Raw genomic sequence first — 14793 nt, 5'->3', positions numbered from 1 at the left:
GGGCCCCGGGTCTCAGGCCTGCTCAGCGCCTTGTGGTTTTCCTCTTTCAGCATCTATGAGAAGCTCATCCAGTTCTGTGCGATTGATGAGCTCGGCACCAACTACCCGAAGGTATGTCCCACCCACAGAGGCTGAGGGTGAGAGAGGGTGCCCAGGGCCCTGTGCTCATCCCGCTGGATCCAGCCTGGCACCGCTGACAGGTCCACACTGCAGCACCGCCAGCTGAGGGGCGCAGTCCCCGTCTCTCTTGTTTGGGTCCCGGGGCCTCTGATTGGCTAGGGCCTGAGCATGGACTCGCTGTGCCCTGTAGAACAGCCTGTGCACAAATGCATCTTTGCCCTCATAATCCTAAGGAGGACTGGCTAGAGACCAGGGATGACAGCTGAGCCCCTGTGCTCTTGAAGGCAGGAGACTCCAGGCCAGGAAGATCCATGGAAAGACTCAGGGAAGGCACTTTAACCTTTACTGCAGCTTTAACCTTTTCTTTTTCAGGATATGTTTGACCCCCATGGCTGGTCCGAAGACTCCTACTATGAGGCATTAGGTGCGTAGCTGTCCGTCTGCCTGCTCACCCATCCGTCTGTATATCCATCCAGTCATCAGGCAGCACAGATATCAGGGTCTCCTCCATGTCCGGCCATGTCTGAGGAGCTGGGTATACAGCCCTGAAAGGCCCAGACCCCACCCCTGACTCATGAGGCTTACAGTACAGCACAGAAGACAGGATTAAAGGAGTGACCCAGCGATGACAGGTGTGGGGATGGTGGGCGTGCAGGCAGGGCCACCTAATTGGGCCAGGGGTGGGGCGGCCTCACTGAGGAAACCAGGCCTGAGGCGAGGTTTGAAGGTGCACAGAGACTGGCCGAGCAGGTGTAGACGGTGTCCCAGGCAGGGGCCAGCGGGAGTGCAGCAATCTCGGAAGGGGCGCATCTGGGAGAACTGAGAGGAATTTCAAAGGGCCCATTTCCTCGGATGCCTGGTCCCAAACCAGCAGCCTGTGAGCCAGATCTGGCCTGTAGGTGTGTTTTGTTTGGCCCATACGAGTTTTGTCTTGCTTTAATTTGAATTAGTTGACAACGTTTTATCTAAAAATCTAGGGACTTCCCTGGCGGTCCAGTGTTTAAGACTCCGAGCTTCCAATGCAGGGGGCGTGGGTTCAATCCCTGGTCAGGAAACTAAGGTCCCATGGGCTGCGTGGCGCAGCAAATAAATACATACATACGTACATTAAAAAATACATTAAGGGACTTCCCTGGTGGCGCGGTGGTTAAGCATCCACCTGCCAATGCAGGGGACACGGGTTCGAGCCCTGGTCTGGGAAGATCCCACATGCTGCGGAGCAACTAAGCCCGTGCGCCACAACTACCCAGCCTGCGCTCTAGAGCCCGCGAGCCACAACTACTGAGCCCACGTGCCACAACTCCTGAAGCCCGCACGCCTAGAGCCCATGCTCCGCAACAAGAGAAGCCACCGCAATGAGAAGTCCGCGCACCACAACAGAGTAGCCCCTGCTCGCCGCAACTAGAGAAAGCCCGTGCGCAGCAACAAAGAACCAACGCAGCCAAAAATACATTAAAAATAAATTTATTTTTTAAAATACATGCATAAAAAATGCATACATTAAAAAATAAAAATCCAAGGTTCCGGCTGCTCTTGGTCGCTGAGAAGGTAGTCACGCTAGGCCAGCACTCCCAGCCAGCCGAAGCTGGGAACGGCTGACCCCTCCGGACGGCCGTGCACAGCCCCAGCCTCGGGGCCTTTGAGGCTGAGGCCCCTGCTTCCTGCTGGCCGGGCGCTGGCGCTTGACTGTGCCCATCACAAAGGGATGCTTCAGACAAGAGCCCCGGGGAAGCAGCAGGTGCTAGTCCTTCGGCCTGAAGTACCTCCTCGTGTGGGAGTTGTTTCGGCTGCTTGTGTAACTGCCCGTCTTGTCTTCATAGCCAAAGCCCAGAAGATTGAAATGGACAAATTGGAAAAGGCCAAAAAGGAGCGAACCAAAGTAAGTGGTGGCCGGCAGTCCTGATGAAGAGAGCAGCTGTTTGGAGTGCACGGGTCCTGCTGGCTAAGCCCTGGGACGTCCAGGCTGCTCTCCCCACAACCACTGGTTCATCGCCTGACGATGCTCTGAGCAGCCTTAGGTGTGCCCTGTGCTGGATTTGAAGGCTCCCTAAGTCAGCTTGAAGACGCTTTCCAGTTGCTTCCGTTTGGTTTCTTGGCATCTTCTATCAGCTGCATTACACACACACACACACACACACGCGTGCGCGCGCGTTACAGCCATAGACCCCTGGGGGCTTTCTCCCTCTGTCGTCATAGGTTAGGTGTTCTTGGCCTGAACGGAGGCAGAGATTTCCTTCCCAGAGCGCTCTGGTCTGTGCCTTTCTTGGCTTCCAGAGCTGACCTCTGCAGCCTGCCTTAGTGCTTCCCTGTAGGTCCCATGTCTCATGGCCCGGCAACCCCTCCTTTTAGGATCCTGAGTACGCTGCTTCCCAAGCAGCACCGCCTCCCACGGAGTGTGAGGGCGGGGGCCTGGGCCTGAGGTGGGGCGGCGGGCAGGGGTGCCTGAGCGCAGAGACACAGTGGTGCTGGGAGGGGCCCGATGTCTGTTGGGGAAGCTCTCTTCAGGGGATTAAACCCCGTTCAAGTGCCTCCCCCGCACCTCTCCTACCCCTGGTCAGTCAGAGCAGAGCTGATTCTCAGTGCCTCCTGTGTGGTGCCAATCTCCTGTCCCCTGGGAGCAGACAGGTGGCAGAACGATATGGAGACACAGCTTTACATGGGTTTTAACCCTTGTCTCTCTCGCCCTCCAGATAGAGTTTGTGACGGGCACCAAGAAAGGGACCACGACCAACGCCGCGGCCGCCACCACCGCCACGGCCAGCACAGCTGTTGCAGGTAGACGGCGGCTCCGCTTCCCGGCTACTCCACAGACGGAGCGAGGGCTTCCCTCCCTTGTTCTGGGGAACAGGGCCTGGCCTCACTGTGGTTTGTGCTGAGCCCGCTTTGGAGCCTGGGGTGGGGTCCCGGTTCACTGGCTGCCCCTTGGCTTTCTGAGGCTAGGGGCCCTGCAGTGTCTGCCCCCTGGGCTCTGACTGCCGGCCTACTGGGAAGGGCCACTGCTTTGTGGTTGGAGTTGATCTGGCTTCTCTCTTGCCTTACCCCAGACGCCCAGAAGAGAAAGAGCAAGTGGGACTCGGCCATCCCGGTGACGACGATAGCCCAGCCCACCATCCTCACCACTACGGCCACCCTGCCCGCTGTCGTCACAGTGACCACCAGTGCCAGTGGCTCCAAGACCACCGTTATCTCTGCTGTGGGCACCATCGTGAAGAAGGCCAAGCAGTGACCTGAGGGACCAGCTCGGGGTGGCTCGGACATTTTCCTTTCCATCAAGGGGAGGAGCCACTCTGGGGCTTGACGAGACTGTGCAGCCCGGTGACCTATGCCCACTGGGAGGCGCCACTTTGTATATTTCAGGACTGGGACCTGCTCCCCGGGTGCCACCCCGAGAGGAGACTCCGTGCAGCCTTCCAGCTGGAAGAGACGTTGCTGCAGCAGAGCGGGGCACTGTGGACAGTGTCCTCTGTGCTGTGGGGTCTGCCGCCCTGTTAAAAGCACCGTATCCTTACATCTCAGCATCTCGGATGCACTGGCCTCTTCTACAGTCTGTTTTCAGGCAAACGTGAAAGCTCAAGTGTCCTCCCCATCTTCTTGGCTGGGATTGTCAGGGTTGACAGTGGGATGACCAAAGCCTGCGGTGCTGCTCAGAGAAGGTGGCCCAGGAAGTCACTGAGGTCATTCCCAGCGAACGCCTCTTGGCGTGGGCGGGCAGGGTCCCGAGAGCAGGGGAGGCCCCAGTTCCCACTGTCTGCTACCCTGACCCTGCAACTCAGCCAGTCCTCAGGCAGGAGCCCAGGCCTCTACTCCCTTGGGCGCAGTTGAGCCCTCCTCAGACCACTTCTTGGACACACCCCGGCTTTTGAAGTCAAGCCAGTGACCAGGAGGGCTGGGGTTGACCCCCAGCCCATGCAGGGAGGGGGCGAGGTGTGAGCAGGCCCAGTGTGGGGAGATGAGTCACCTCCTGGCACGGCTGGGCAGCCACTCATTGTTTACGTGAAACCCGGCTCCTGGGAGGCTCCCGCTACCCCACCCTTCCTGTGCCGGTTATCTCTGCCCCACAGCAGCACCCGGGCAGCGCCAGTGGCCGCCGGGCTCCTTCTGGGGCCAAAACAGATTTCCCAGCCGCTGCCAGGCCTGGAGGCCGAGGCCGAGGCCGGAGAGAACGGGTCTGCCTTGCCTGCGCTTTGGCAGCTCCCTCCTCCAGCGGGAGGTCTTTGTGTTCAGAGAAGGAAGCGGGGCTCTGAAGAGCAGGGTTGCTTCCCTGGGGTGGGCGGGGGGTTAGGTGGTCCCGAGGTTGTGCCCGATACTGTTGCATGACCAGAGGGGTGTGACAACCCTGCCCTGTGGTCCCCAAAATAGAGATCGAGTCACACTCGCCCCCTCCCCACAAACACACACTCGGCACCAGAAGAGGTCGGTTCTCCCCCTCTCCTCCTTTGTGAAGACTTCACAACCCTGAAGAGAGGGGCTGCTGTCCCCTGGGTCAGAAGGGGCTTCCTGCCCTGCAGCCTCCTCCGACAGGGGCCCCTCATTCCACAAGGGCCCCGTGGAGCTTGTGTGGGCGGCAGCGTGGGACCGTGGAGACAGCAGGAGCGGGGTCAGCACCTCTGCTCTAGATCCCAGTTTAAAACGAGTTTGAGTCGTGTCTTGGGCCCTTACTTCTGTAAGCCTTCTTTGTCAGATCACGGTAATAAAGCTTCTTAAGGTGGTTGTGGAGAATCAATGACATGATTTATGCAAAAGTTGTATTAACTATAAAGTACTCTACACATGTCTCTTGTTGGCCAATCCAGTTCCTTCTTGTTTTAGACCAAGGAGGGAAGCAAACTCCCGAGATGATAAAACTGGCCAGGGTCCTGGCCTTTGACTGTGCTCTGGGCACCCCCATCCTGGCCGTCAAGCTGTCCGGTGGGATCAGTAATGACTTTCCCCCACGGGGCCCAGTCGCTGGGGCCCTGGGGAATGAACACAGTCTGGGGTTGGGCAGCCCAGAGTTGGCAGTCGTTCCACTTAGAAGCCTTGTGAGTGGGGTGAAGGTCTTTAATACCGCTGAATTTCAGTTTATCCTGTAAAACAGGATTGGTGCCTGCCCACCTTAGTTCCACTGAGGGTGCCACAGGGGCGGATTATCAGCTTTCTCTGGAGACTGTGTGTCCCCAGCACGCGGGTCCAAAGTCCTCTGTCCCTGCTTGCAAACCGCCTGTCCAAGCTGAACCCTACTCCCACCCACCGATACATCCCCTACCCTCCTCCTATGGTCCTCATCTTGGGTGATGGCATCATGATCATCCAGGGCTCACAGCTGCATCCTGGACCCCTGTGCTCTACCCCACAACCAATGGGTCACTTCAGAAACCCCTCCCCCACCATTGTTATTGCTGCCTCGGTTCACTGATCGCTTCAGCCTCATCTGCTGTCTTTCTCACTCTCCCACTCCCATCCAAGCTCCAGTCCGGCTCTGGGGAGCATCTTCCTGCACCCCAGCTCTGGCCACGTCATGTGCCCTCCCGCTGTCCACAGGAGATTCCACTTCAGCCTGGCAGGCAAGGCCACCAGCATTCTCATCACCTCGCCAGTCTCCCCCCTCCACACCCCTCCCGCCGCTGACCCTGCCCACGCCCCCATCCTTGGCTTCTCCCAACTTTCTCACCATTGCCCTTGTATCACTCCCTACCTGTGCACAGATACCTTCAAGATGCAGCTCAGATTTTCTTAACCCCTTCCTGACTCTCCTGGGCGTTAGTTGCTCCTTTCTCAGGGCTCCCACATCTCTGATAACACTACTGCCTTAACACTTCTGTCCACACATTGGGCTGAGACACGGTTCTCTTATGAGCGGAAACAACACAATCCAACAAAGCTGTGTCCCAAGTGCTTGGTGTGAGATAAGTGCCCAGGTGTTTGGAGGGATGGAGGGAGCAGTGGTCCCTGCCCCCATGGCCACTGGACTGAAAATTCCAAACCCATGTGCCAACCTCACAGCATCCCGCTGCACATTGGCCACATGTTGGCAGTTGATAAGGCTCAGTGATGGGTACTCTCTAATTTTGTGGGTTTGTTTTTTTGTTTTGGAGAGCACACAGAGAAACTTTTTTTAAGACAGAAGCAAGGCAGAGATACACACCCAGAGAGAAAGGGTGTGGGCGTCCTCCCTAATGAGGAGGAGTGCCTTTATGTATGTTTAAAATCTCTATAATAAAAAATTAAAAAAAGTAAGGCCCTTTGAACCATAAAGAATGAGGAAGGGGCTTCCCTGGTGGCTCAGTGGTTGAGAATCTGCCTGCTAATGCAGGGGACACGGGTTTGAGCCCTGGCCCGGGAAGATCCCACATGCCGCGGAGCAACTGGGCCCGTGAGCCACAACCTCCCGACCCCGCAACGGGAGAGGCCGCGACAGTGTGAGGCCCGCACACCGCGATGAAGAGTGGCCCCCACTCGCCGCAACTAGAGAAAGCCCTCGCACAGAAACGAAGACCCAATACAGCAAAAATAAATAAATAAATAAATTAGAAAAAAAAGAATGAGGAAGATCTCTGTGGCCAAATTTGGCGTGATATTCAGGAGAGAGAAAATGAAAAGGGCAAGGTGCCGAACAGTACATAGAATATGCTTCTGCATAAGAAAGGGAAGAAATACAAAACAAAAAATAGAGGAAAGAGACACAAGAAAAATCTTTCATTTTAAATTTGAATTGGAAACATCAGTATGAACTCATGATTCAGGGACGAAGTATCTTGGCAGGAGCTAAGAATCCGCCTGCCAATGCAGGGGACACATGTTCGAGCCCTAGTCTGGGAAGATCCCACATGCCGCGGAGCAACTAAGCCCGTGCACCACAACTGCTGAGCCTACGCGCTAGAGCCTGCGAGCCACAACTACTGAGCCCACATGCCACAACTACTGAAGCCCGCGTGCCTAGAGCCCGTGCTCCGCAACAAGAGAAGCCACCGCAGTGAAAATCCCGTGCACCACAACGAAGAGTAGCCCCCGCTCACCGCAACTAGAGAAAAACCCATGCGCAGCAATGGAGACCCAATGCAGCCAAAAATAAATAAATAAAATAAATATTTTTTTTAAAAAAAGATGATGAACTCACGATTCAAAAATAAGAAAAAAGTCCCAGCTATGTCCTTTGAAAGGACCCAGAAGCAATGGCCCCCAGTAGGAATGAGCACATGTAGCACCCAAATCTTGATATCTAATACCATTCCCCGCTAAAAGGAACCAGGGCTCCTTGGAGAGAAATGGCCTATCTAGAAATCTAAGTGGGACTGGGCCAGTTTGTCCCAGAAAGCAGGGAGGACTGCAAGGAGTGTTTCAAAGGTCAAAGGAGCAGGTTTGAAGCGATCTCCCACAGGCCAGTTATCGTGAAAAAGGAAAAACTCCCTTGCTTCCTATACACTGCTACTCACAACATCATAAAGCGCTCCTGACACCAGATGTATGGGTTTTCCACAACCAAGCAGTTCTGCCACCAGCTGCCTGGAGTTAGCCCAGACCCCACAGGTCTGTCCCACCAGACTGCTCCCTACTCAGGGGCCAACTGCCTGTCTGGGCCTCCCCTGCTCCTGACCAACTGGTTATAAATTGGAGGCTCCCATGACTCCTCCTTGGGCTCAATAATCTGCTAGAATGGCTCCCAGAACTCAGGAAAACCGTTTACTTACTAGATTACTGGTTCATTACAGCAGGATACAACTCAGGATCAGCCAGAAGGAAGAGATGCATAGGGAACAGTATGGGGTAAGGGGTGTGGAGCTTCCGTGCTCTCTCTGGGCACACTACCCTCCTAGCACTCCATGTATTTAGCAATCTGGAAGCAATCTGAACCCACTTTGATTAGGATTTTTATGGAGGCTTCATTACTAGGCATGATTCATTAAATCGTTGGCCATTGGCGATGAAACGCCATCTCTAGCCCATCCCCCTTCTCTGGAGGTGGGTGGAGGTTGGGGTGAGGGTGGGGCGGTGTTGAGGCTGCAAGTTTCAACTCTCTAATCACGTGGTTGGTTCCCCTGACAACCAGTGCCCCCCAACCTTAGTGGCTTTCCAAAAGTCACCTCATTAACATAAACTCTGGTGTGGTTGAAAGGGGCTTGTTATGAATAACAAAGACTCTCCTTTCACCTTTATTGCTCCGGAGCTGTTAGAAAAAACCATGGACGAAGACCAAATAGGTATTACTTATTATATCACAACATCACAATTGTAAACTATTGAATAAATGAAAATCCATGCATGCATCGTATTTGAAAAAAAGAAAGGAAAAAATGTATTTGCCACCATTTGTGTTGAATATATCAACACTTTACTCTGAAATTCATAGTTAAAAAATTAAGCCTTGCGCACTATTGATGGGATTATAAAATTATGCAATTGCTATGGAAAACAGCATGGTGGTCCTCAAAAAATTAAAAATAGGACTGCCGTGTGATCCACCACTTCTGGGTTTATGTCCGATAAAGTTGAAAGCAGGGTCTGGAAGGTATGGTGCACACCCATGTTCATAGCAGCATTATTTACAATAACCAAGAGATGGGAGCTACCCAATGTCCACCAACAGATGAGTGGATAAACAAAATGTGGTCTATACATACAATGAAATATTATTCAGCCTTAAAAAGGAAGGAAATCCTGCCACATGCTACAACACAGACGAACCTTGTGGGCATTATACTAAGTGAAATAAGCCAAACACAAAAAGACATAGTATATGATTCCACTCACATGAGACACCTAGAGTAGCCAAAATCATTGAGACAGAAAATAGAATGCTAATTAATCAGGGGCTGGGGGGAGGGGGAAATGGGGAGCTATTTAATGGGTATAGAGTTTCAGTGTGCAAGATGAAAAACTTCTGGAAATCTGTTGCCCAACAATGTGTACATATTTAACACTATTGAACTATACACTTAAAACAGATTAAGGGAATTCCCTGGTGGTCCAGTGGTTAGGACTCCGCGCTTTCACTGTGGTGGCCTGAGTTCCATCCCTGGTCAGGGAACAAAGATCCCGCAAGCCAAAACATTAAAAAAATTTAAAAAAAAGAAAGAAAGAAAACTAATTAAGATGGTAATATTTATGTAATGGTGGGTTTTTTTGTTTTGTTTTGGGGTTTTTGGCCGTGCCGCTCGGTATGTGGGATCTTAGTTCCTCGACCAGAGGCTGAACCCGCGTACCCTGTGGTGGAAGCACAGAGTTTTAAACACTGGACTGCCAGGGAAGTCCATATGTTATGTTTTTAGCACAATGTAAAAACATTTCTGGGGGTTGCTTTTTTTTTTAAGTTTATTTATTTATTTTTGGCTGTGTTGGGTCTTCATTGCTGCACGCAGGCTTTCTCTAATTGCAGTGAATGGGGGCTACTCTTCATTGCGGTGCGTGGGCTTCTCATTGTGGTGGCTTCTCTTGTTGCGGAGCATGGGCTCTAGGTGTGTGGGCTTCAGTAGTTGTGGCACACGGGCTCAGTAGTTGTGGCTCGCGGGCTCTAGAGCACAGGGTCAGTAGTTATGGAGCACGGGCTTAGTAACTCCGCGGCATGTGGGATCTTCCAGGACCAGGGCTCAAATCTGTGTCCCCTGCACTGGCAGGCGGATTCTTAACCACTGCGCCACCAGGGAAGAAGTTCCTTGGGGTTGCTTTGTAGCAATCATTGTAATTTTTTAAAGTTCTATAACTCAAAAAGAAAAGAAGCATTTACCCTTTGTGTATGTGTATTTTGGAGGCACATAATTCATTCCCAGTTGATGAAGGAAACCTCTATTTTTTTTTTTTGCGGTACGTGGCCCTCTCACTGCTGTGGCCTCTCCTGCTGTGGAGCACAGGCTCCGGACGTGCAGGCTCAGTGGCCATGGCTCACGGGCCCAGCCGCTCCACGGCATGTGGGATCTTCCCGGACCAGGGCACGAACCCGTGTCCCCTGCATCAGCAGGCGGACTCTCAACCACTGCGCCACCAGGGAAGCCCTATTTTTTTTTTTAATTGGAAGGATACCTTCTATTAAACGTAGAAATGGCATATCACTACTCTTCAACCCCCGAAGAATAATTGATTCAAGCAAGGATCAACAATGGATGCTAAAACCCATTCAGTTGAAAGTTTGTTGGGAAATGGGCAGGGTGACAAAATATCATTACCCCCTCTTAATTACTTTTTTTTTTTTTTTTTTTCGGTACGCGGCCCTCTCACTGCTGTGGCCTTTCCTGCTGTGGAGCACAGGCTCCGGACGCACAGGCTCAGCGGCCATGGCTTACGGGCCCAGCTGCTCCGTGGCATGTGGGATCTTCCCGGACCGGGGCACGAACCCGTGTCCCCTGCATCAGCAGGCAGACTCTCAACCACTGCGCCACCAGGGAAGCCCTCTTAATTACTTCTTAATCATAAAGTGAAAATGTATTTTTACAGTGGAGAGAGATGGTGGTCACTTCCTCAATCATCGCTAACAGGGGGCAGCTGACATCACACGCCACCAATGAAACACAGCACCACCTCTGACCATCCTTTTTAAACAAAAAAGTTTAAACTGAATCTAATCAGGCTTTTAGACTTAACTTCCAGTTTACAGGAGGCTAAAAAATCAAGTCCAGGGCTTCCCTGGTGGCACAGTGGTTGAGAGTCCGCCTGCCGATGCAGGGGACATGGGTTCGTGCCCCGGTCCGGGAAGATCCCACATGCTGCAGAGCAATTAAGCCCGTGCGCCACAGCTACTGAGCCTGTGCTCTAGAGCCTGCGAGCCACAACTAGTGAAGCCCGCGTACCTAGAGCCCGTGCTCCGCAACAAAAGAAGCCACCACAATGAGAAGCCCACGCACCGCAATGAAGAGTAGCGCCCGCTCGCCGCAACTAGAGAAAGCCCGCGCGCAGCAATGAAGACTCAACGCAGCCAAAAAAATGAATTATTAATTTTTAAAAAACAAAAATAAAAGGTCAGTTTTTTGGGAGGTGGGTGGGTCAGGGAAAGGCTGTTTTAGGAGTAAGAAAGATAAAACAATCAGATGTAGTGAGGGTTGATACAAGGTCTCTAGACGGGTCACCAAACTGTTCTGGTCACACATCCACTGTCTATTTATCATTTAAGTTGTTTATTTATAGAAATGGGTACCACTCTGCCAATAAGTGATGTACATTGTCAAGCAAAAAATAGTGGATCATGTGGCATATCCCTGGAGAATATGCAGCCCGCTTTGGAGGTCCATGGTTTAAACTGAGCTCCGTGAAGCAAGCAGGTGGTGTGTATCATTCCTCTGGGGATCCCCAGCACCTGGCATAAGAGCTCATTAAATGCTTGTTAAATGAATAAATGATTGAACTAATGAGGGAGCAAGTCTGGCCTGCCAGAGGCCACAGGATGAGACAGGCAGGTAGGAGCTGCAGTCTGAGGTTCTTGGGCTTCTCCATCCTGTTCCAGGAACCTCAGCTATTTGGCAAAGCCTGCAGAAGGAAACTCCACTACATACCGGGCTCACTCTGGCCCTAAGGCTGCAGAATGAGACAATGGGTTTTTTTGTTTTATTTTTTTATAAAATTAATATGTAGTACAATGCTCCTTAACCCTTTGGGGGCCAGTACCTATTTGGGAATTCAGTGTAAGGGAAGGATCCTCTTGCCAGCAAATCCACATTCCGATGTCAGATACACCTTGAGTTTTGCACATGATCTCAAATGGTTCATGGACCCCCAAGGTCCACACACAGTTTCCAGGTAATGAAACTCCAGACTCAAAGAAACCTGAAGAAACTCACAGCTTGGACTTCCCCGGTTGTGCAGTGGTTAAGAATACACCTGCCGGGGCTTCCCTGGTGGTGCAGTGGTTGGGTGTCTGCCTGCTAATGCAGGGGACACGGGTTCGAGCCCTGGTCTGGGAAGATCCCACATGCCGCGGAGCAACTAGGCCCGTGAGCCACAACTACTGAGCCTGTGCGTCTGGAGCCTGTGCTCCGCAATAAGAGAGGCCGCGATAGTGAGAGGCCCGCGCACCACGATGAAGAGTGGCCCCCGCTTGCCACAACTAGAGAAAGCCCTCGCACAGAAACAAAGACCCAACACAGCAAAAATAAATAAATTAATAAACTCCTACCCCCAACATCTTAAAAAAATAAAGAATCCGCCTGCCAATGCAGGGGACACAGGTTTGATCCCTGGTCCGGGAAGATCCCACATGCCGCAGAGCAAGTAAGCCCGTGCGCCACAACTACTGAGCCTGTGCTCTAGAGCCTGCGAGCCACAACTACTGAAGTCCGTGTGCCACAACTACAGAAGCCCACGTGCCTAGAGCCCGTGCTCTGCAACAAGAGAAGCCACTGCAATAAGCCCAAGCACTGCAACAAAGATTAGCCCCTGCTCGCCGCAACTAGAGAAAGCCCACATGTAGCAACAAAGGCTCAACGCAGCCAAAAATAAATCAATTATTTTTTAAAAGGAAGAAAGAAAGAAACTCACAGCTTCTCTTCTATGGGCCTCCCAGGGGTGCATGTCGCATCTCAGCAGATACCAGACTTCAGCCGCCCTAGTCATTTTTTTTTTTAATTAAAAAAAATTTTTTTTAACTTTTCATTTTTTGGCCACACCACACGGGCACGTGGGATCTTAGTTCCCCGACCAGGGATCGAACCCCCAGCATTTGAAGCTTGGAGTCTTAATTACTGGACTGCCAGGGAAGTCTCCCTAGTCATTTTTAAAAGGGTCTGGAATGAGGAGAGGAAGGGGCTTCTGAGCCCAGTGGGGTCTGTGGCATTGCTGCCTCTGGGCCAGGGTCTCCTTCTCTAGGAGGCTGTGTCAGCCGCCCCCCACAGTGGGGTGCATATCCCCTACCCCAGCCTTCTAATGGGTGGTGTCACAGGCTGCTCTCTGAGCCCGTATTCTCCAGCCTGCTGGAGTAACTCAGGTCCATAGGGCACGACCTGGGTACCCCAACCAAACTGGGGCTCCTGCCACAGAGCTCCCGAATCCAGGAGGCAGCCTCTCTGAGCTCCTGGCCCGTGCAGAGCAGATCTCAGATGACTGGGCAAGGTGGTCGAGTGGTGTCTGTGGCTCGCCCAGTTGCAGTGAGCACTTGGTGTCCACAGCTCGTCCACATCCAGTCCCAGCTGCTCCCATGGTCACTCAGAGTTGGTGGTGTGTACGTCTGTTTACAGAGGAGAATGCTGAGGCTCAGGGAGGGGATGTGGCAATCCCATTTGGGTCAGCCACACGTTTATTGAGCACCTGCTACGTGCTAGGCACTGAGGTAGGTGCTGGGGATCAAAAGATGTGCTAGACTGTGTCTGTCCTTGGGGTTCACAGTCCAACGGGGAAGAGACCCCTAAACAGATCATTTCAAATCAATGTGGCAAATTACATGAAAAAAAACATGCCCCAGGGGTACGCATGACATAATCCAGCGTGCTAGGAGGTCAAGGAGGCTCCCTGGAGCATGCGACATCAGCACAATGCCTTCAAGGATAAGGAGGATAAACCAGGCTGGGGTGGGGGTGGGAGGATCCCAAGCAAAGGGACCAGCCTGGTGCAAAACAGCCCCAGGTTGCAAAAAGCATGCTGGCTTGAAGCTGCTTGGTGGCTGGTGGGGGGCTGCCAGCAATCGGGTTTTGTCCAGCATTGTTGGCAGGTGGGGCCAGAGAAATACACCCAGTTGAGGTCAGGGAGCAACTTGAGAGGGTCCAGCTCGAACACACTTAACGAGCAGCACTTGAAAGAGGATTGGAGGGGTTAGACTTGTGAACCAGCTTGTCAAGAACAGCTGTAACGATTCGAGTGCCTACTCCACGTCAGGTGGGTGCTGCATCTTGATGGGTATTATTGACACTTTAAGAAGGTTCAATTAGCTTGCCTGAAGACACTCAGGGAACCAGTCCTTGCTCAGATCTCCCTCTGGGCACACGTGCGTGCGTTGGAGAGTGGGGGGAAGGCCGAGAAGACCCGGTGAATGGCTGACCTGGCTTGGGGCAGCCCCGGGGCCCATCCTTCGCGCTGGCGCAGGGAGGAGCGAAGCGGTGCGCGCACTCGATCGCCGCCGGGCTGTGTGTCTGCGGCTCTAACTAGATGGCTCCCAAGGGCAGTGGGGATGGTTCACAGTCTGGAGGAGAGAGGGCGGCAGTCCGAGAAGGGGGCTAAGAGGCCACCCCCAGCCCGGGGCAGCCCAGCACCCGAGTCTGCAGCCTCGGGTGGGGAGGGGAGGTGCCGCTCCCGGGGCCGGAGAGAAGGGGGTGGCTCCCCCCCGCCCCCGCCGCGGTGGGTCGGGGCGCGGGGCCGGGCTGCGCGGGAGCCGCAGCCTTTTCCGGGGGGCGGTCCGGAGGCGTTAGCGCACGGCTCCTGCCCCGACAGGTGCGCGCCGCGCGCAGGAATGCGGTCTGCCTGACTCATCCGCTCCTCCTTCCTACCTGCCGCCCAGCCCATAAAGCGGTCCCCTCCCCGCCGCCGCCCGCCCTCCCTGCAGCCCGCCCTCTGGACAGTCCCGGCTCGCCCGCGCGCCGCCTCCGGAGCCGCCGAGCGGAGCCCAGCGCGGGGAGGGCGCGAGTCAGCCCCAAGGTAGGTCCATCCTCGGACCGCGGCAGGCGGCCGGGGCACTGGCGCGGGGCGGCCGCACACCGCACGCCCCTCCAGCGCCTCGGGCCGCCGGGGCTGGGCGCTCATTCAGGGACCTCCGAGGGGAGAAGAAGAAAGTGAGCGCGCACCCCA

The 14793-nt window shown here is 53.7% G+C and overlaps 2 protein-coding genes across 9 annotated transcripts in view; both read left to right on the top strand.

Annotated features, from left to right (window-relative positions):
• Positions 1-4895, top strand: part of SAP30BP (SAP30 binding protein) — a 34646-nt gene extending 29751 nt beyond the window's left edge. For 4 of the 5 annotated variants that reach the window (XM_022589600.3, XM_089900111.1, XM_022589602.3 and 1 more), the window contains 5 exons: positions 51-111; positions 493-544; positions 1941-1999; positions 2811-2895; positions 3165-4895. In XM_022589600.3, the coding sequence (XP_022445308.1) occupies positions 51-111; positions 493-544; positions 1941-1999; positions 2811-2895; positions 3165-3346 (439 nt within the window). In that variant the 3' untranslated portion in view covers positions 3347-4895. The remainder of the gene's footprint in view (positions 1-50; positions 112-492; positions 545-1940; positions 2000-2810; positions 2896-3164) is intronic. The other variant, XM_022589601.2, reaches the window with a different exon arrangement.
• Positions 4896-14529: 9634 nt separating this feature from the next.
• Positions 14530-14793, top strand: part of ITGB4 (integrin subunit beta 4) — a 30817-nt gene continuing 30553 nt past the window's right edge. Inside the window, exon 1 of one of the 4 annotated variants that reach the window (XM_089900046.1) lies at positions 14530-14777. The gene's annotated coding sequence lies outside the window, so the exon portion shown is untranslated. The remainder of the gene's footprint in view (positions 14778-14793) is intronic. The other 3 variants (XM_022589586.3, XM_089900044.1, XM_089900049.1) reach the window with 3 other exon arrangements.

Source organism: Delphinapterus leucas, chromosome 19, assembly GCF_059928025.1.
Source record: "Delphinapterus leucas isolate spDelLeu-1000000601 "Yukka" chromosome 19, BTC_Dleu_Yukka2, whole genome shotgun sequence".
Lineage (NCBI taxonomy): Eukaryota > Metazoa > Chordata > Mammalia > Artiodactyla > Monodontidae > Delphinapterus > Delphinapterus leucas.
Note: the sequence above shows the minus strand (reverse complement) of the source record. Positions and strands in the feature narration are given on the sequence as shown.